Here is a 22,444-nt window from a genome sequence, read left to right as displayed (position 1 = left end):
GGTTTAGGCAGGAAATAAATCTGCTCATTCAGTTCTGTCAGTTTGTTGATGTTTGGCCTCAGTGACTGAGCAGTTGAAACCTTCAGGATTGCAGCAAGGTGTGCGTCAGATAGTTGTGTTCGGTATTTTGACTTGTTTATATTCATTGTGGAAAAAAGTGATGCTGCCTCCATGGCTGACTCTGCCCAGCAACTAGTGATGGTATCTCTGTCCCTCTCCCCCAGCCAATGGGAGCTGCGAGGGGCAGCGCCTGCAGCAGACATTGCTGGCAGCGTGTCTGCATGCGTCTCTCCTCTGTGGGCCACAATGGGGAGGTTCTCAGACCGCAGATGGCCTGTGGGCCGGGACTTTGAGACCCCTGCTCTAGAGTACTGTGCAGTAATTTCCCCAAATATTCCAGCACAGCAACTGTAAGCTGTGGTGCATTGGACCACTCCTGTGCAATCGGGCAGTACATTTCCTATGGGCGATTTTGCTGACAATGAAGGGTCATTTTGAGTTAGGCTGTTGTGCCAGGTGGTTGGATTTAGCTGCTGTTCCAAGTCAGGTTCCATTCAGAAGGCTACATCTTCAGTAAGTTTAAGGAGAAGAACAAGATTAGTTTAAAGGGCTGTGTCTGGGAGGCAAGGGAAAATTGTCACTTACCAGATTAATAGATGGGGTTTGGGTTGGTATCTAGAGTTACAGATGAGTCCTACAATTTAGATCTGGTTAGCTGTTAAATCAGCAATTGCCTCCTTACCTGTTGCTGTAACTTTGTTCTGATCTATTTTCGGTCTCATCCAGCTCTTGCAGGAGAATCTATGCAGAGGGACAAGAACATCAACCTACCAAGTTGGTAAGGAAGATCATAGTAGGTCCTGTTACTGTCCCATCTTAAATTCTGTCCTAGGAAGGTGCAATGTCACAGGTAGAACTGGGCAAATAATGTAACCAACGTTCTGCAGATACTCATTCAAACTTTTAAATTATTTTGCTTCAGCCAGGTGAAGCAATGGAATGGGTTACCTTGGGAGGTGGTGAAATCTACATCCTTAGATGTTTTTAAGGCCCAGCTTGACAAAGCCCTGGCTGGGATGATTTAGTTGGGGTTGGTCCCGCTTTGAGCAGGGGGTTGGACTAGATGCCGTCCTGAAATCTCTTCCAACCCTAATCTTCTATGATTCTATACTCATGTCTCTTTAGCATTTGCTTTCTGCAGATATTCCAGGGATCAAGTTTACTACCAGGAATCTTTGACTAAAAGAGTGAACTTTAAGCAAATGTTGCAGAATTGTCACAGAAAGCACATTTTGAATTTGCAATCACGACCACTCCCCTCAGAAAAACACGGCAAAGGCCATACTCGTCCAGCCAAGGAATAGAAATGTACAAGGTGACCCACCTGTCCAATCAAAATAGCTAAAATTTTGAATTGTTGCAACAAATTGCTCATGCATAAGCTACAGACCAAGAGTTATCCACCAAAATTAGAAAATATTTGATGAACAATTTTTTAAAAAAACCCACCGATCTGGTCATGGAAGAAAGGCTAAAGTAACTAAACAAATGATTCAATAGGAATTGTTCACCCAGTTCCAGGTTCATTTGCTTCCCATGTTCTTGCAGCAACTACAGCCATCTAAAGAGTGACAGTGAGATAGAAAAGGATTCTGCTCTGTGGAGACTGGAGGTAGAATGTCTCAGATCTATGTCAGAGATGGTAATGAGCACTCCCAGACTTGCACCATGCACCCACCAGGATACACAACGCTGGATCCTTGGCAACACAGAACCTGGTCACCAAACCATGGTAAGGTCTAGGTCAGCTCTCAAGTCGCTAGGAAGCGCGCCAGATATCTGCGCTTGTAAACAAACCATGTCCCAGGGGCTCTCAGCCCAGCAGCCCGCAGGACCTCACATCATGTGAGAGATGCTGGAGAATTCAACAGGGAACATTTCCCCATAACTTTACTGAATTGCATCAGAGCACCCCACTGACCCATTTCCAACAAGAGAAATTGCAGAATGGAGACGCTCAGATTCACACGGGAAATAATTTGGTTACTTAGGTTCCTTGGCAACAGTATGTGTAAAACAGAACAGCAAGCCACAACAGGGTGCATGTGGAGGCTACTTCTGCACACATGTTGAGCGTGTAACTGGTTTCATACTATCAGCTGCCAGTAACTCGCTGATGTAGCCTCCACTGCGGCTTATTGCTTTTACCAGTCCACAGGGAATGTACCTTTCTATTGTAAGAAGCATGCACTAGGGACTAAACACTGTAGGCTCAATGCTCCACTCACCCCAGTGTAAATTCAGGGGGACTCTATTAAGATCAATGGGCAAGAGTCTCCCCAACAGTATGGGATCTTTGTCCTCCTCCGTCAGAGCAAAACTGCCCCAAAGTCAGCTGATCTCGCTATTGGAAGGTCATCCCAGCACAGGGGAATTGTTAGATGATGTCAAGCTTATACTGAAGTGTGCTTATATAGTGGCCCTGTAACAGCTCTCACCTGGCGGTCTGATTGGGGAGCATGGCCTAGTAGTCATGACTGCAACCCCTGACTGCCAAGGTCATTGTGGGGAGGGGAGCCCAGGCCCCTCCCACTCCACTGGGCTCCAACCCAGGGCCCAGGTTACAGTAGTCTAGCAACCAAAAATTAAGGCTGTCCCCCTGGAGCCTCTTCCCCTCCTGGGGTCAGCTTAGTTCCAGGCTTTCCCCTGGTGGGGAAATCCAAACCAAAATAAGTAAGAGGGGGTTACCAAGGTTCACAGGATACTTCCCTCTTGGGTTGTCTCTGGGGTGGGTCCTCCCTTTCCTCAGGGAGGACCCCATGGGCAGCTATGCCAGAGCCTTTTAGGCTGTGCCCTGCTGGAGCTGCGAGCTGCAGATCTGCTTACCTCTAGTTTGGGCACCCAAATAAACTAATTTGCTGTCTTTTAATTCCTCCAGCAGATGGAGCATTTTCCACAGGTGTGGCAGGGCGGGGCTGACTGAGCCCAAAATAATCCCTTAACCCCTTGTTGCCCAGTGTGGGGGTTTTACACCCCATCACAAGCTCTTATGTCAGTTTCCCCCCATCTCATTGGCATTTTTATCCACCTATGAATCACAATGGACTGGACTTTCCAAATCTTCCTGTGGAGTTTGCCTGAACAATACAGCAATTGTGCACACAAATTAGGTACATGCATGAGCAACAGTTGGATGCTTTGTGGAAGCAAGCGTAGTATGGCAAGCACAATTTAAGTGCAAAATCGTGCCTGCATTTTCACGTGTGCGCTGCCTGGAGGATTTAACCGTCAATCAGACCCACAGGGGGCAGGGACTTAGGGGTTCTTTGAGGATGGTGAGATTCTAGGCCCACCCTGCTGAGAACTGCTACATGGCTGTATCTTCACTCAGAAGGCCAGTCCACTCAGAATGTGGCAATGCGGGGGGATGGATAGAAATACCTGAGTCCTATGGGCAGATCCATATTTATTTAAGCTAGGTGTGTAAGAACCGATGCACAGGCCCTTTGCTGCGAATCAACCCCTTATGACCCAGGCCCAGCTGCCCTCCAAACACGTGTCTTTATTATACTCTGATATGAGGAAATTCCTTGCCTTTAAAATCTCTTGCAGCTTTTAACTGCCCATATCAGGTGGATGGGTCCCATGAGGATCACTCGTTTCCCGCCCAGCATCCCTCCCAACAGCAGCGCTTATAGTCTGATTAAGGTGAGCTCTGTAGTGCGTCTCTCTCTTTGTACCGAACTCAACTCCTCTTTGTCTCAGGAGGTTGAGGACAACGCAGCAGACGGCAGCCCAGAGTATATGGTTATAGATCTTCCTGCTGTCACTGACCAAACCCACATCCTTCCTAATTCCGTGAACCCTGGCAGCAGCTACAAGGAAATCCAGCCCCACAGTTGCGTAAGAAGAAAACGCAACAGCGGCAGTGAAGAGTTCAGGACTGCAGCTAATTTAATATCACCCACTCAGGGCTGGAGGAGTCTAACACTTACTGAGGGTATAGAAGGAGGTTTCTTCCTGGTGGGATGCTCCATTGCAGTGAGGGATGCGATCACCTTTAGCCCTGCAGTGAATACTTTGCAAAGCACTTGGACTGGTTCTTTGGATGTTAATATGCAGCCCCTGAGGTCTCTCTCAGAACAGCTTTCTCTTATGCTGCAGATGCCCCGTGTTCAGGGCTCCCCCCACCCCTCGCACTATAGACTCAGGCAATACGATCCTCGCCTGGACGTCATCTCTGAATTGTAAGGTGACCAGGTGTCCTGATTTTCTGAAGACAGCCCCATTTTTCAACAGTCTGCCCCAGAGGCACCGGGTTGGTACCACCACTGCCATGTCCCTGTAGGCAGCACCCCCAGGCTGTAGGAACAGGGCCTTTCCAGCACCACCAGGCCAGCAGCACTGGGGCCAGGCCAATGGTGGCACCAGCCCAGGAGGCAGTGCATTTGTACATGTGCTTCCAGGCTGGCGGATGGATGGGTCCATAGAGGTTCTCAGACAGAGCTCCTCACCACAGGATGTGAGGGTCCCGTTCCCATGCAGATTGATAAATCAAGGGCTGATTCTATTCCCCGCAGTCACTCCCTTTGAGTAGCACCTCATTCAGTGCATGGTCCCATTGAAATCAATCGGAGTAGCAAGGGACTATCTAGCATGGGTGTGGGTAGCAGACTCTAGTCCTAACTATGTCCTGCCAAGTGAGAGACCCTGGCTGCTGACCATGGTACCAAGAAGATGGCCCCCTGCCTCTAGGAACGGAGAAACACACTCTACAAATGAACGCACACACACAAAATATATTATTACACACACACCCCTGAATATTCCAATCTCCCAGCACTCTTAGGAGACGAGATGCAAAACAGAAGAACCCCCGGCTACAGAGCCGGTGTTTTAAATCCCCTGCGTTCTCTCCACGTTAGCTACTCCCTCTGAGCTCACTCAGCGGCAGGCCACTCCCAGACAGTGGGGCCTCAGGAGAGCTGAGAGATCTGATGCTCCAAGCCTCGTCTAGCACCGGGGAGCTTCTGGAGGATCTTCAAAGCTTTCACGCATTCTCTAAAACCAGAGAGAAAACAGAACGATGAGAGATTGGGATGGAAAGGAGGTCCCTCCCTTGGACCTCGATTAGCCCTCTACCCACACTGCGGAGATGTGTACCCTGCCTTTGGGCCACTCTTTTCATGTCCTTCATGTGTTCCCTGAAGCACCATGAACTTCTTCTGGGTTGGCATATGCCTTGCCCATTTCTTACCTAGCTCAATCCAGCTGAGTTTATTCTCATCAGTCCTGGTGCTTCACAGACCTGCCTCGCCACCCCAAAACAGGCAGAGGTGACCCGGAGAAGCGTTGCTGCAGAACTCCAGCAAATCAACCCCTGAGGCACCTCACCCCCCAAAATCTCAATCCACCTTGGTCATTACCTCTGATCCCTCAATCTGCACTGTACCTGGCTAGAGCCCCATCCGTCTGTTCCTTGAGCACCAGGGTTCTCAGCACATGCGTGTTGTTCATTCCCAGGGTGCAAAACGTCCTAATGACCTGCAGTGAGAAGTGACACGCACACAGGTGAGGCCTTTGCTCCTGGACACCAAGAACCACACACGTCGCTGGAGAACATCACTAACCTGGATGCGAACAGCCGGACTGCTGTCCACCTCCAGCATTTCCAGCAGGGTAAAGAACACTTGCTTCTTGCGAAGACCAAGGACCCCCTAGTGACAGGAGACGTGGAAGCAGAGCGTCACGGAGCATTTTGAAAGATCAAAATCCAGAGCGGTTTGAAAAAAGAATCTAACAACATGATGATTTGTTTCCAAAGCTGATTAGGCACCACCCTGTGGTTATAACTGGCACAAGTCTATAGTGCACAGTAACATTACACCAGGGCTATTTTAATGAGTGACTGTAATACTGGCGTGAGGCATGAGATGGCCAGCTCTGGGGACCAAAGTCTTCTGTTTGTTCCCAAAACAACTACAGCAAGGGCTGCATCTGTGCAAGATCCCCCACGTCGCTCCACCAATGCACCTCAGTCCTGACCAGGAATCACCTCCAGGGCTGAGGGGGTCAGCCTGTCTCCACATCCAGGCAATATTTGGACTTTGTCAATGTGGGGGACAGTTCTGGAAGCAGTCTAAGATGTGGACAGTGTCCAGCAGAAAAGGAACAGCCAGCCAACCAGCCATTGGACGGTAACAGCTTTCACTAGCCAGTCGCCTACCCTCAGGAAGCTCCACAATCCAACTGGCCATTTCCGGAGTCATTCAGCCTCGCTGTGGTCTGGCCGAGCTGCTCTGAAAGCAGACAGGCTGCAGGCCAAGAGAAGGAGGCGGCGATGTACCAAGAGATTAATACATAGCTCCCAAGTTAAAGGAAGTCACGTAGGGAAGGTGGAGCCCTAGTCTGAGGAACCTAAGAGAGAGGCAGAACAGACTGGACAGCAAGTAGAGAACGGATTGGAGCGGGAAACACAGGGCAGGTGGGGATCCAGCCCAGAGAGAGATCACACAGCCCACTCCATCACCCACACGCTGCCTCTAGCGTAATGCATGTCTCACACATCTAGTGGTTCAGGACAGAACGTGACTTACCAAGGAAACCACAGCCTGTCTTCGGCTCACCTCGCTCTTCTCCTTCAGCTGCCTGCCACGATGCACACAGCATTACCGGAGAGAAATGAGGCGATTTCTCCCCTCCCGCAGGGTTTAAAGGGAGGCACTCCCACTACGCTTTTGTCTTCTGCCTCCACTGTGAGGGGATGCAGGTCCCATCCTCTCTACATAAGGGACCACTGTGGGCCTTTAAAACCCTGGTTTTCCAGCCTATGCTGGCTACTCTTTAGATTATAGCGGAGAGTTAAAGGCCTGAGAAAGTCTGATCCTTTCCCCAGCCTTGTGCATGGAGGGGAAGAAATCCACTTAGCTGTCTCCAGCAATCTCAGCCCACTTTCTGTGGGGTTCCTGGGTCTGGGCCTTAGGTGGCTCCTTGCTTTGGGGTAGCCCCCAGTCTCTCTGGCAGCCACCCCCCTTCTGCCGAAGCTGTAGCCTTTCCTCGCACTGTTGTTAGCCAGGTAATTAGGAGCAGGTGAGGAGGTAGCTGCTCTGTACATTAAGCCCTTTAGGAGGAGATGCTTGGGAGGGGCATCTCTTTAATGTGGTCTCAGATCATCCAAAGTGAAACTTCCCCCAGTTTGGTGATACCCACCATGATTCAGGGATTTCCCCAGCCCCAAACCTGAGGGCTTGTGCTGTAACTCTGGGTGTGGCTAAATTTCACCGCACACCCACTGGGGAAAGAGGAAGATCCTGGGTAGAGGGCCAAGGCTGTCCCACCCAAGCGACCATGTCTGTGCCTTCCCTGGGCTTCTGCCTTGAAGTCCAGTCACCACTAGCCGCCATCTGGCCTGGAGGAAATGCTAAGCCTTGGAACCGTGAGAACCAGGAGAGAAGTGAATGAGCCAGTGAAAATTAGCCGAGCGGGCAGGTTCCTAAAGATGTGGGCCCAGGGAAAATATCCTGGAATCAAACCCAGACCACGCCAGCGGCCTTTGGGCTTTGTTCAGTGCGCATGGTGGGACAGAAGCAGTAGAGAACTGGGTCTCTGGCTCTTCTGCTGGGCACTTACTTCTCCACAATATCCCAGATTCGCCCCTTCATCTGCAGAGCTGCCGCAGTCATTGCCACAGTCTGTCTCACTACCTGTGAACGGGAGAGAAATGTGGGTCGGGAAAGAGATGCAGCGCAGGCTGCGGGGGGAACATTTCAGAGCCGGCGGCATAGTGAGGATGGGGCTGTGGGGGGTGTGTGCATGGGGGGGTCTTTATCGGTCAGCCTCAGCCCCAACAGCTTTTCAGTGTTTTGTTGACCCCACATAAATCCAGAGTGAAGAACAATAAGATCAAGACTAAGATTAGCCTGAACCAAAACCTGGCTTTGGGTTCTGGTGATCTGGATCCAAAACTCTTGGCTGGTCTCTGGCTAAACCCCAGATTCAAATACTGCTGGATTTTGGATCCTGACTGTGTCTTGGGCCCATGTTTAAATGGAAGTGAATTCACTAGCACATCTTCCATACTGATGGCCCATCAGAGACGGTGGTAGTTGGGGTAAAAGATCCATTAATATCCCTTTTTTGGAGCAGGGAAGGCCAAGGAGTGGATTCATGGCCCTGATGCGCTCTCTTGGAAAGGGAATCCGCTATTTCGTTTCATTGCGATTAAATCCTCCATGCCCCGACCCTCACCAGAAACGGCTCCTGGTGCAGCTTTTCCACCAGCAGCTGGAACACCTCCTCTTCCAAGCCTTCCCATCGGATCGGCTCCAGCCCAATGGTGCTCAGCAAATTGGCGGCATCGGCGCGATGCTGTGGGGAAGCAGCACGAAGAGAGTGCGCTGGGTCAGCCACTCGTAGGCCCTCGGTGTGACACAAGCAGGAAGTGTCTGTGTGCGTGTGTTGGGGAGGAGGGAAGAGCGGGAGGGGCTCTGTGTTACAAGTGAGGTCACCCCACGTCTCTCCAGGCTGCAGGAAGCAAGTGCCCAGACTAGGGATCCTTGCTGGCAGTGCCACCAGCCGGAGAGAGCATTGCTGTGCCTTTAGCCCAGAAGGGGAGGCTGAGGTGGTGCCATCCTAGGAAGAACTGAGGCCCACTCCAGGTGTCCCACTAAAATGAGAACCCAAGAGTCTCTCCGACTACAAAAGACTAGGAGATGTGGATGCTCCACTGGGCAATTAGGCACCAGGACAACAGCAACCAGATTTTAGGCATGACCCTTAGGGCACGTGGATAAAGATACATAGACACGGGGACAGCCAGAGCCATACCTGCTGGCCACTGGACACATGGCCAGAGTAACCAGGCTCCTATGGACACCTGGAGGCCGGCAGTGGGGCTCCTGAATACAGGGCCATGGAAATGGGTGGAGTGGGAGGGACTGGCAGAGGGTTGGCATTCCTGTCCGCACTCCCACAGAATACAGATGGTGGTAGCTTTGCCTCCTTACCTTGTACACTGGAGAATGGCGAAGCTGATCTATAAGGGCCTGGATGATATCGGCGCTGACTACATTCACGTGCTTCACTAGCATGAGCAAAGCCTGCAGGGGATCGGGAGAGAAGGGTCACAGACCCCAAGGAAGAATTTGGGCCCCATGTCTAAACCCGTGTATCAATAACACCCCCCCAAGTTTTGTACTCTGCACTGTAACAGATTCTCCCATCCGAAGCCGGGGCAACCATTGGCAAAGGGAGACCCGCTGGGAGGGGAGCGGCTGCACATCTGCAGAGAATGCAGAGAGGGGCGCAGCTGAGCAGATGTGCCTGTCTAGACAGACTGAGAGACTTCAAGGCAGTGGTGTCTCTGGATCACCATCCTAAACCAGGTCGTGGGTGAGGGAACAGTCTGGGACAACCCTGCCTCTGTTTTCATCTTCCCCAGGTAATGGAAACCAATGGGCAAAGCATCTGGGAAAGGTTCATGGGTGGTCCTGGAGTGGACTGAGGAGAGGATGGAGGACAGAGTCATCTGTGGTCAGGCAGGATCCGCACCTGCATTTTCTTCTTCATGTTCTCCTGGGTCAGGCACCTCAGCAGCGCCGCCTGGGCAGCGGGATTGGATGCATCCAGATACACCAAGCAGGTGGCTGCCAACAGGACCGAGTCATCTGTGCGGTCCTGTGAGGCTGCCAGCTGCTCCAGGGTCCCGATGAGCCTGGACTGGGCACCCACCACACTCCGCTGGGACAGAAAGGGAGAGCGGTGGTGTTGATTGTGTTTCATCTCATACTGGGGCTGGCGGTACTGGCACCTGGAAGAGGCAGAGCCTGAGCCCTTTGGTCCAGTTTCAGCAGGAGCCGTGACCTTGGATTCGGGCCCTGCAGCCCACGCGTGCAAAGCCACTGCCAGAGCAGCGAGGAGATCCTTTCGCTGAGTCGGGCTTCCCTTCTTCAGGTGTCTGATCAGTTCCTTCACCACGGCAGCATCCAGGCAACCTGCTCCAACACAGCACAAAAGCAGAAGGCAATGACCAACTCTGAACGCCAGAGCCCAGAGGGCTGGCAGCTCGCTGGGAATTGGGTGCCAGGGGTAAACGCAGCAGAACAGCGGGATGGCACACCGCTGATTGCTGCCCATGAGCCATCTGACACAGTAGGCTCTGGATGGCTCCTTGTGGAGGAATATTAAAAGGACCCAGGAGCAGGAAAAAGACAAGTGCCTCTCCAGCATGGGGTGGGGGGGGGCATTGTCTGTGGAGAGGGGCTTAGGCTTGAAGGCTAGAGGTAGACCAGGGAACCTGCCAGATTTTGGTGGATGCAGGCCTCTTTCATCCTCAGTCCAAGCCTGCCTGGCGGCATGGACCCCATTCCCTTGTATCACTTTCCTACAGAGATGGGCCCAGCGGCAGAGCGCCTTCAGACCGGATCCGAACGTGGTGGCTCAGACCTTTCTCTGTAATTAAACAGCAGCCACCAGACAGAGGAAACAGGCCTTCCTCAAGGCTGGCCGCTTTCACAATTCCCTGTCTGCGACAGGGGGAACTCTCGTCAGATGAGTCCCCCGCATGACCCCCTCGGGGATCCCCTCAAGGAGAAGAGCCATCATCCTGCACATTTCTTCCACACATACAGACTCCCCCCGCCCCTTCTGTGTTCTCCCTGCAGCCCTCCTTCCTGTCCCCCATCCATTCTATCCTTCCCTGGGTCCCTCCACCCATCTCCCCTGCCCCGTCACCACCTGGCCAGTTTCTACACACACATATTCCCCTCTGTGCTCCTGGCAAGCAAGGAGTTAAAAGCAGCGCGTCTTGTCCTGTCCTGGCTCTCTAAGGGCAGGAAGGGAGCAGCCCTGCTCTGAGCCCCCCACTGGCTCCCAGGTTATAGTCTCCGAGCCAGATCTGATCCCACAGAGCCATCCTGTGGTAAGGATGCATCAGCTCACTTCCCGGGCCCTGCTCTGATGTGCGTCTCTGCAGCCAGCACCGCCTCTCTCTCTGTAACACTGTAATGGAGAAATCCTCCCGTTCAGTCCCACAGGGCTACAAATGCTCCAGCCATAGGAGGGTGTGAGGGCAGGGACCCCGCCCTGTGCAACAGCACCAGGGGCTGTAACACAGACAGACAGGACTCATTCCGGACCGAATAAGAGCATCTGCAGCCTCCCCTCCCAACCCCCTGCAGAAGTTCTCCTAACCCACTCCAGCGGCGCTTCCCTCACCCGCTGACATCCTGCTCTCCGGCTTCCCCCTGTTACTAGCAGAAACTCTGCTATGGATCCTGCCCGATGACCCTTTGTACTGCACACCTCCCAAACCCTAGTCCACAGCTCTCCTCGCTCCCCCTAACAGGTACCACGGCATTCACACACCCCATCACTACACCTGCCTATTCACGTCTCCTGGAACAGACCTCTGGGAGCCAGAGACTGAGGGTATGTCTACACTACAGGATTAATCCGAATTTAGATAATTCGAATTTGGGAAACAGGTTGTATAAATTCGATTGTGCGCGGCCACACTAAGCACCTTAATTCGGTTTTTAACCACATTAATTCGGTGGTGTGCGGCCACACTACCCCATTAACTTAAACACAGTAATTCGGTGGTGTGCGGCCACACTAACCTTAATTCGAATTAACAAAATCGATTTAGGCGCTACTCCGCTCGTCGAGGTGGAGTACAGAAATCGATTTTAAGTGCCCTTTAATTCGAATTAACTGGCTCTGTAGTGTGGACGGGTGAAGGGTTAATTCGGATTAACGCAGCTAAATCCGAATTAAAGTCCTAGTGTAGACCAGGCCTGATACAATAGCAAGGATTCTACATGCATATAATGTAATTTATTTAGCCTAAGAAATGTTCCTGAGGTACTAAACCTCTCTTCCCTGGTCTCAGAGGTAAGGGCTAACTGGATGGAGAATATGTAGAGAGAAAGTGTAAGACATATTATGTTCTTTGGTGATGGCTAGTCACAACCAGCTTCTCTTTGCCGCTTGAGAATTTTGTGGCAGATCCACAAAAACAAAACACACACCCTTGTCCCAAATTCACATGTATACACCCCTATGCTTAATAAATACCACTTAATACTTACATAGTTGTTGTTATCTTCAAAGCACTGTATGGACAATAACTAATTAACAGGCACAACACCTCTGGGAGGGAAATGATATGCCCATTTTACAGATTGGAAAAAATGAGTCCAGGAATGATTTGCACAAAATCATACAAGGAGTCAATGATAGGATTAAAAAGGGTTCCTGGCTCTTGCCCTTGTGTTTAGGCAACTGCACCATTCTACCCCACATATTACAAAGAGACTCGTCTCTCCAGAGTGAAGGGTGAAATCAGAGTTCAATTATAAACCCAATTTTTACCCCCACTTCTCCAAACTCAGAGAGGGAAAGCACTGTTGGCTGAAAAACGTGGATGATCGGAGATAGGGCGGAGTAAAACTTTGTCCATGAAGGCCAAGTAATTTAATGAGATAATATTCAAGTTACAACTAGATGAAAATTAGTCTCTGCAAAATTGCATGAATATCTCGTGTTTCTTCAGCCCTGTAACTTCCTAACAGAAACGTTTACACGGCCGTTGTAGATCTCATTTCAATAACAGTTCACACTCGTTTTCCCTAGTGAAAAGGGCTGTTCAGAAATGTTGTCTAAAACAGTGGTATGACATAGGAAAGGCTGGGTGAGAAGGATCAATAATACAAGTGTTATGTGTTGTTCTATGGATACAGGGATGGAGCCGCAGTTGGTCTGAATCAGCTCCACCGGAGAGAGGCTGATTTCCACCTCCTGTATTCTCAACGCAGTAACAGGAAGATATATTAGTTACACAGCAGTATTAGGTACCAGACTGTTCTTTATGTGATGTCTACTTAATCTGATAATTAAAATGTTACCATTCTGCAGTTAGAAGAGGTGTGTGCGCAACAGAGCTTGAAGGGTATTGTTCTGGAGCTTGGTGCCAGGCAGCTGTAGTTGCTATAGAGACATTAGTGCCGTGTGTATGGAAACACGTCTTTGTTAAAAAGTTTCTCCCTGGAACTCAGACGCTGGAGTACTGTACTGTGTTTTTAGTGGCTACATTTTCGGGGTCAGTGTAGAATTAGAATGTTCACATGTCAGTGCATGTATGAACTATATGGGCTTTAGGGACCATAATAAAACATAGCTCAAACATATGGTTATAGTAGGGCAACACTCCAGGGCACAGTTAAGGTTGGGTGCCTTAACGGTGCATTTCTTTTACGTGTAACCACGACTGAATTTCCTGCGTTTGTAGTGCTTGGTTGCACAGTAAGTACCAGTTACATTCCTATAATATTTTATATCTTTAATTTACTGGCACATACTCTCAGCCTTAACTCCATCTTAATGTAGTTTGTTTTAATCTTGGAATTGCAGACCTTTGCAATAGGTAAGTGTTGCTGATTGGATTTAAGCGAACATTTCTTGGTGATAATGATTCCTGACATATTAGTTACTGTAACAACCTTAATTTTAAGTTACCTACGTTTTTTGCCTCGGTGCATTGGCCCTGTACTGTCTAATGATGTTGCTGTGCTCTGCAAGACACTTCACCGACATCACACACGCAGCTTCATTAGCATGCACAGCAAGTTAATAGGGCTGCGTTCCTTTGCATGGTTACATGTATGTATTACAGCCATTGAGTATTACACTGGAAAGCCTGAGACTGTGAAGACTGATGCTGTTAGAGGGAATGAAAGAGCAGGCAGATCTTCCTCTCGCTGTAGAGGGATTTACGCCCAGTAGGTGCCAACAGGCCAATACCACAGCGTCTGATCACCTTCCCTGATCCATGGGTCAGAGAGCTGGGAGCTGCTGCATTGACATGGAAAAGTGACTAGAAAAATCACTCACCAAATAAAACCAGGGTCCTAGTTACTTCATATCGCACAGGCTGACTCCTGCATACCAGGAGCTAGAAAGAACAGATCCCCTTAGCAGGCCGGACAAAAGCCACTTAGCACCACACTTCCTACCCCTGCAGTTCTAACCTTTTACACAAGTTTTCTATATTCGTTTGGGCATCAATATCCCAACGACTGAATCTCTCCCCACCCTAATAAATCTAGTCTCCGTGCCCTCGGGTCTGCTGTCTCCCTTTCCCTGATAAATCACTCTCCCGCGTTCCGAACCCTGGACTAATCTAGTCACCAGAGTGCAGCACGCGCACCAGCCTGGGAGATCCAGCGCCAGCTCAGGGATGCTGTGGAATAAGCGATGCTGGCTGAGCCATCTTCCTCCCCTCGGCCCTGACTTTCAGATCATCTCCTGCGCAGCGCGCCTCCCCTTCCCACCCCAGCCGCGACAGTCCCGTGACTTTGCAGTGCCACGAGTCCGCTCCTCCGACCCAGATCCCCATTACGGAGCGAGCAGCAGAGCGCATGTGAATGGCACTTTAGCCATGAGTCTGCTCTCAGGAGGAGGAAAAGGTCAGGCCCACTTCTTGGTAATGCAGCGACAGCGGGAGGCACTAAAGCTCATTATCAAACTCATTATTAAAAACACATTATAAAGAGAATGAAGGTCCCTATGGGTTATACCTACAGTGTTGCGAAGTGCAGACAGCACAAACTCATCAGTGATCCTGAGGCAGCCCAGGGCCTAAAGAGACAAACGGCAGAGACATAAATCTTCAGGTGGGAGCAATCATTAGAGACATCTGACCCAACTCCCCAGTGACACTCAGCCCAGCCCAGTGTAAAATCAGAGAGGACAGACAGTACGACAGCGGCCTTGAGATGAGCACACAGCAGACTGCAGTGCAGGGCTCTCAATAGCCCCAGGGGATGGGGAGTCAGGGGTCTCCTGGCAGTCATCGTGGGCGGCCTAGAAAGAAGCCTTGGGAGTGGGGTAACATTCATCAGTTACCAGGACCTTGGAGAATGCTTCTAAGGGTACGTCTACACGGCAATAAAAGACCCACAGCGTGGCTGCGGCTGGCTCAGGTCTGCTGACTGCAGCTCACAGGGCCCACATTGCAGGGCTACAAATTGCAATGTAGACATTTGGGCTCAGGCTGGATCCTGGGCTCTGAGACCTCACAAGGTGGGGGGTGTCTCAGAGCCTGGCTCCAGCCCGAGCCCTGCGAGCCCCAGCCGACGGACCTGGGCTCTGAGGGCGCGGCGCGGTGGGTGTTTTATTGCAGCGTGGACTTTCCCCAGGTAACTGCTGGGAGTTACTGCAGCTAAGCCACAATAAGACGAGTGTAGGGGGGATTCTGAGCATGGAAATAATATTGTTAGTGGGGATAACGATACTTCCTGGCCTTGCAGGGGGTAAGAGAGGTTATTTAATGCTTATGAAGGGCTGCCTTCTATGGATTGACGATTGACATATTGTTTGATTTGAGTCCTCCAGCCTGTCTTTGTGCCTGGGATTTCTCCTGCTAGCTGGGGGGAACCTAGCAATTGCCAGATCCTGATGGGTGAATGATCTTACGTGCTACTTGTAGGGCCACCAGAGGGATTCTCCCTGTCTCAGGGTTACCTGCACTGGCTAACTTCATTACAATGCAACCGGATCTATATTAACGGCACAAAGAAAGAATCCTGGGAGTTCCAGGGCTCTGCTCCGCGCTGATAAGGCCGCAGCTGGAGTATTGTGTCCAGTTCTGGGCACCACCTTTCAGGAAAGATGTGGACAAGTCAGAGAAAGTCCAGAGAAGAGCAACAACAATGATTAAAGGTCTAGAAAACATGACCTATGAGGGAAGATTGAAAAAATTGGTTTTGTTTAGTCCGGAGAAGAGATGACTGAGGGGGGACATGAAAACAGTTTTCAAGTACATAAAAGGTTGTTACAAGGAGGAGGGAGGTAAATTGTTCTCATTAGCCTCTGAGGATAGGACAAGAAGCAATGGGCTTAAATTGTAGCAAGGAAGGTTTAGGTTGAACATTAGGAAAAACTTCCTGTCAGGGTAGTTAAGCACTGGAACAAATTGCCTAGGGAGGTTGTGGAATCTCCATCCCTAGTGATTTTTAAGAGCAGGTTGGACAAACACCTGTCAGGGATGGTCTAGATAATACTTAGTCCTGCCATGAGTGCAGGGGACCAGCCTAGAAGAACTCTTGAGGTATCTTCCAGTTCTACACATCTATGATTCCCCCTCCGCCCCCACTGCCTGGAGGCTTGTGACTTGCTCCAGCCATGGCTTCTATCGGACTCAGCTGGAGCGGTTTATGAAACACGACTGAGGTTAGTTACATCCTAGACAGTGATGAACAAAGTCCTGTACGTCACCTGAGCAGCGTAGATTTGCTCTTGTTCCACAGAAGAAGCCAAACTCTCCGTGAGCTCCTGTGGGCACACAAAGGCAAGAGAGCTCTGATGTGTTGATGGATTCATAGCCCTCCTGCAAATGTTAGTTACATGTTGCAAAACATCTCATCCCTTCTTTGTGGAGTATCTGTACCCCGGGTGCAACATGGTCATTCGAACCACCAAGTACTAGTGGGGACTGGTAAGGAGAGGAAGGAAGGTCTGGTGGCTAAGACACGGGTCTGGAATAGGGAGACCTGGCTGGCACCCCTTTTTTAAACCATGATTTTTAGCTCCTGACCTTTATCCTTTCCAGCTGCAGCATCTTGATCCCAGGATCTGTGTCTTTCCATTTAAACTTCACTGGGTATAAACTGTGGATGGACTTTAGCAACTTAGAGAGGAGGAAATCGGGCCTGGCCACAGAGAAGAGGAGAAATCACAGGTTATTTCTCTGCTGAATTTCAAGCACATGTAACACCCGTTGTGTTTCACACCTGGCTTATGGAGTCATGGTATCTGGAGAATCCATGCAGCAGAAATCCATACCTGTCCTGGGTGCAGAGCTTCTAATTACATCCCATCTGACAAGTCCATGAACTTTGAATGGGATTAATTGTATTAGAGCAGTGACTGGAGGCTAAGATCAAGCCTCCGTTGTGCTAGGTGCTGTACATTCATATAATGATGAAAGAGTCCCTGCCCAAAGGTAAACAGCTGAGACAAAAAAATGAAGTCTTATTCCCCCTCCTGTCTGTAGAATGGGAGAGCGTCTCCCTCCGACATAGCTACTGCTGCTCGTTGAGGGTGGTTTAATTACGTTGATGGGAGAGCTCTCTCCCGTCGGCATAGAGCGGCTACATGAGAGATCTTACAGCGGCACAGCTACATCGGTACAGCTGTGCCTCTGTAAGCTCTCGAGTGTAGACATGGCCTAAATTAGGGGGCACATTTGACCGGACAAGTCTCCCGTTAACATCTGTTCCATTGCTAGAAGAGCCTTGGGATCTTTAACCCCCACAGGGATGTTGGCTTCACATCAGATCCAGCAGCAGCCCTCTGGATCCCCTTAACGCCAGGCTGGAGCAGGGGTGGAGTATTGACTCCGAAGGAAGAATGCTACCCACCAAGTTCTCCCACAGCACACCACAAGCCAGTCCCTAGAATGGTTCCAGCTGGTGAGGCACTAAGAACCCTGGGATACGGCCCCAGGAATGCTAGTGGCAAACTTGTGTCACTGCAACACCAGTGTAGGGCATGGGTATATGGGGTTTGGAGGGCGTGTGGCTCAGTCAGCAACGTGGAGTTTGGGAGGCAGTCACCCCTGCCAGTCAGGACGTAGGCGCACACTGCAGTGTAGATACACCCTAAGTCACTAACATCATATCCTGTGGTTCACAGCAGTTCCCTAGAGCACTGTTTCTCAACCTTTTTGATACCAGGGACTGGCTTGCTGCCTTCCTAAGCTGGGTGAGGGAGAGCTCAGGGACTGGCCTTGGACTGGGCATTGAGAAACCCTGCCCTAGGGGTCTCCTCTCTAAGTACAGACCCAGCCTAACTCTTCTTAGCTTGCGTGACCACATGGTAGAATGTGAAGCACACTGGAACCGCAAGGGGAAGTTAGACAGGCAGAATGTAACTGCTCAGGCTGGAATGGGTCCAGAGCACAGGGCAGATAGACTGAGCTCTGCAGGAAAGTTAAAACCTGCCATTGTGTCTCTTACTTTTTCTTCTCCATCATTGACTTCTTCCTTTGGGCCATAATCTGGTAGGCAGATCGCTGCCTCAGGCTAGCCAACCCGGGCTGCTCCACTATGGAAGGCTGGTTAAAGCCATGCTTGAGGGGACTTTTCCTCCACACGGATGGGGGAAGTGGGAGAATTTCACCAGGAGTCTGCAGTAGGAGAGAATGTTGTTTAATAAACCCCCAATCAATCTCAGCACCAGGATGACGAGTTGCATGAAAATGCCCAGTTGAGCCGTAGGAACAAAGCAAACAGCCCCAGTTGTCTGAAACGTATTTCACAGGCTGGTGCAACATTTCTGCAGCTGTGACTGTGGACTGGGGCTTTTAATACTTAGCGCTTTTATTAACTCCTTCGGCCTGAGGCTCTAAGAGCAATTTACAGACAATAACTAACTCTAACTCGCCCAATACCCTCGGGAGGGAATATGTTGTGCTCATTTTCATGGTGCCCCCTGCCCGGAATGCCATCTGGGGATCCTCTGGGCCTCTCAGCTTCATTCTCCTCCTTTAAATCCCTCATCAGGACTCGCTTTCTAAGTCAGTTTTTCCACACTGATCTCAAACGTGGGGTCAGTCACTCCTGCCTGCTGGCCAGAGTTTGCCCCCTTAAAATTATAAGCTTACATAGATATGCAGAGGGCTGAGTTTCATTGACTTCCAGTGGGACTACACCTCTTCCCACCCACTGAGGATTTGCCTTAGTGTCTCTACAAATCCTATACACCAACCACGGATATATATTTTAAAAGACACTACTCAGATGTAAACGTAACAGGTGCTCCGTTCCCATGGTGAAGAGCCGAGTGTAAATCACTAGACAGATACCAAAGCCTGCCTCGTGATCTTTTACTGTCATAGTCTGTCCTTCTCACCCGCCTCGCCCCGCACGCTCCTTCTGTTTGTCCTCCCTTGCTGTGTTAAGTCTACCCAGACTGTAAGCTTCTCGGGGTAAAAATGTCTCTTTTCTCCATCTGTGACACACTGGACACTTGTGATGCTTTAGAAATAATACCAGGTTTTAGGTACAGGTAAACTGAGGCACAAAGCGGATAAATAACATGCTCACAGTCACTCAGCAAGTCAATGGCAAGGGCAGGAATGGAACTCGGGAGTCCCGTCAGTCCCTCTAATCGAACAAGTACGTGTCCATGGTGTTACCACTGCATGGGAGAAAACAAGACTCACTGGCACACTAGTCTTTTCTCCAGTATTTTGCTCCAGCCCGCACCAGGAGGGAAGCCTGAGAACTCTTCCCATGGGTAGGGAAGGAACTTTAGGAAGAGACCCACGACTGAGGCCAATTCCCTTCTCTGCAACCATGAGATCTGAGCGGGCACCAAGAGCAGCAACAAGGACCATACCTGGTGGCAGGAGGGCTTTGATACCCTGAACTCCAGCTCCTTCTTGTCAGCTGAGAAAAGGAAAAATATTAAATTACCAGGATAGCGACTGGATGTTGGGCTCTTCCCACCCCACCCCCCATCAAGACTGATCACATGACTTCCTGGTCCTCAAGTCCTCACCTGCTCCAGCCTAATGTAGCTAATCCCCATAGTAAGTGACAAAGGTACACATTACATGAAGTAGCAAATACACTTGTGCTAAGACTAGCATGTGAAAGACCACACTGGTTCTCTCCATCCCTGGCAGAGCCCAGCCCTGGGAATTTACTCCTCATCTTTGTTTAGTATCTATACAGGGGAAATCCAGCACCTCTTCACAGAACAAGCCTGGGTCTCATCCATGCTCTTTCCCCAACAGTGTAATTCACCTGTTGTCTCTTCTTGCTCAGTCATGGGGCTCCAGGACATTCCTAAGCTACCGGCACCTTGAAGCCTCTTTAAGGGCATCTTTTTACCCCCCATTTCTAATCCTCCCTGGGCGCCTCAAAGCAGCTCCAGAGAAATCCCTGCCATTGATCTAGTCAGCCATAGGCTTATGCTGCGGGAGAGGCAACTGATGGACAGAGATGCAGTGACGGGACCCCATAATGCTGCTGGGGATTCACTTCCGGGCAAGATTCCCAGGAGATGGCCTTAGGATGATGTCATAAGAAGTGGTGACGATGACATCATCACATTCCTCCACCTCTTTAGTCTCATCCAGCAAGGTCGCTTCCAGGCACCATGCAGGCAAAAGATGTAGGCAAGTAATAGCAGCTACGAGAGAGAGAGAGAGAGCACAGATCCTAAATAACTAGGGGTCAAGGAGCAGTCAAAGCAAGAGGAGGCAGGCATGGTACCAGTAGGATTTTGATACTCATTATATGGGATGTGTTCTCACAGCTCCCATTGTCATTTGCCAGTATGACGGCGGTCTAATACAATGGTATCTATAGAAATAGAAATATAGAATATAGAAATTTAGAGGCATCACTCTCTAGGAATTACACATGGGACTATAAGCCCCTGAATTCTAACCTCTTGGGCAAGTCGCTGCACCTCTCTGCGACTGTGTGTAAAAGGGGAATAATGGGCCATGAAAAGCAAGTTCTAACAGCATTTCTCTGTTTGTATTGCAACAACTTTGGAATGCCAAAGCTGATCGATTCCAAAATGTCAGGGAATGTGGTAGGCATCAGTGGGGACAAACCTATTGATCTGAGTGCAAATCAGAGTGCTGGAAAAGCCTGATTCACAGGCAAATCAGGGCCCCCAGACAGCTTGGTTCTGCAGGCAGAGGAATCTCTGCTGCCCCCTGCTGCTGCCTACATATTCAGAGGCAGCAGTTTAACTTGTGGCATGGGGAGATTAATCTGTTGCTTGAACTCTAACAGAAATCAGGGAGCTTTACAAGGAGGATTTGTAGCCTTTTCTACCCACTTTGCACTTGCTTTGTGCTGGTGCAAATTACTGCATTAGAGGGGCGGGGCAGCAGAGGATCAGGCCCCCCGTCTGTAACAAAGCCAGCTTCTCATGCATGCTTTCACCAGCCCCATCACTGCACCCCCTCACAGTAGGAGCCAGCAGCCTCCCTCGCCCTAATCAGGATACTCATTGGCCCTCTCCTGACTCAGCTTCCCCCAGGTCAGAGCCTTCCCCCAGTCTGTGTCTCTCCAAGGGGCTAATTGAGGGCGGTGAGTCCCCAGCCTACTGCTCCGGCTCTGAAGCAAAGCAGAGTATTGGCACAGTACAGAGGAAAGCACACGGTGAAGTTGGATAAACAAGAACAGGCCTAACATGGGCTCCGATCCAGTTCCCGTGGAAGTCAGGGGTGGGGGAAGCTACAAGTGACTCCAATAGGCCCGGACGTGGGCTGTGGAAACACCCTTAAGACTGCCCCCAACCTGTGTCACAGAATATTGCTTAAGAAACCTGAACACCTTAGATAAGAGCGTCTCCTCTTTGGAGCTCCCAGCTGGGGTCGTGAGCCTCACGTCCCAGGCTGCGTCGCAAACCCCCTGGATGTCTCTCTGCATTCATCCAAGCTCTCTCCCAGTCCCAGGGAAGAGAGTTCTTTGTTTGCCCAGCAACCCAGCTGGGCTCCTGAGGTGACTGGTTACACGTTACATCATCTCTCCCAGAGCAGCTCAGTCTGACCTGTGCTTTACCATCCTCTACCTCCCCTGGAAATAGCTCCTTCCAAAGGGGTTCTCTTAACGGCACTCTTCCTCCCACCACAGGTGGGCAGTTTCCCTCCCCCCAGCCTGGCTTCTAGGGTCTTAACAACCCTCCAATAACACCTTTGAGACTGGCTTTTGTTTGACATAATTATTCTCAAACCAAGCTTGTCTGGGCTTGTCTGCGACAGCCTGCTGCTGCAGGATACCAGAGAAGCATAACCATAAATCAGCAAGTATTTGTAAGCAGGAGGACAGGTCTGTCAGCATAATGAAAGCAGTACCCTAGAGCAATGATCCACCCCAGTAATTCTCATGGGGAAAAGAGGCCCACCCGCTGATGGTGGAAAGATATGGGGGTTAAATCCAAGCTGTCCATGTGCACCTGAATAAATCAGCTGCAGCGGAGATTACTTGGAATCAAATCCTTTAAGGTGCTGGGGGCTCTTTTCAGAAACAAAGCAACAGGTGTCTGCTAATCGGAATGGAGGTGAGGGAGTGCTGGGAACATGAGCTGTGCGCTGGTGCAGCATATCCTTGTTTGCTGTTTACAGACTGTTAAATTGTACAAAGGGCTTGCGATGAGAGATTTTGCTGCTTTATGTAACACTGGGTATAATAGAAAAGGAAAGTGTGGTAAGTAAACCTGAAACCCCAGGGAGGGTTTGGTTCTTGTTTAATGTGGGCCAGACTTATCAGCGCTCTGCTCCCGCAACTGGGACTAGCTTTGCAACAGCTCTTGGCTTCTGTCGTTGGGCCCCATCCTTTCTGAGTGCACCCTGCTAGGTCTTGGGCCCTGAGTCTGCCTTTCTGGGGCAGAATCCTGTGATTCTCACATTCAGACT

At 50.3% G+C, this 22,444-nt stretch overlaps 1 protein-coding gene across 1 annotated transcript; it reads right to left on the bottom strand.

Moving 5' to 3' along the window:
- Window positions 1-4,976: 4,976 nt before the first annotated feature.
- Window positions 4,977-19,905, bottom strand: HEATR9 (HEAT repeat containing 9). The gene is made up of 16 exons (XM_026654569.1): window positions 19,812-19,905; window positions 19,402-19,451; window positions 18,018-18,187; window positions 16,595-16,709; window positions 16,276-16,332; window positions 14,581-14,637; window positions 13,891-13,951; window positions 9,862-9,992; window positions 9,529-9,738; window positions 9,006-9,101; window positions 8,248-8,367; window positions 7,630-7,703; window positions 6,597-6,648; window positions 5,631-5,717; window positions 5,453-5,544; window positions 4,977-5,061 (listed from the first exon to the last, which is right to left on the bottom strand). The coding sequence occupies exons 1-16, from the start codon at window positions 19,903-19,905 to the stop codon at window positions 4,977-4,979; spliced, it is 1,551 nt and encodes a 516-aa protein (XP_026510354.1).
- Between the last annotated feature and the right edge of the window lie 2,539 nt (window positions 19,906-22,444).

This window comes from Terrapene carolina, unplaced genomic scaffold, assembly GCF_002925995.2.
Source record: "Terrapene carolina triunguis isolate 2854851 unplaced genomic scaffold, T_m_triunguis-2.0 Scaffold192, whole genome shotgun sequence".
Lineage (NCBI taxonomy): Eukaryota > Metazoa > Chordata > Testudines > Emydidae > Terrapene > Terrapene triunguis.
This window is presented reverse-complemented; position numbering and strand designations above follow the sequence as displayed.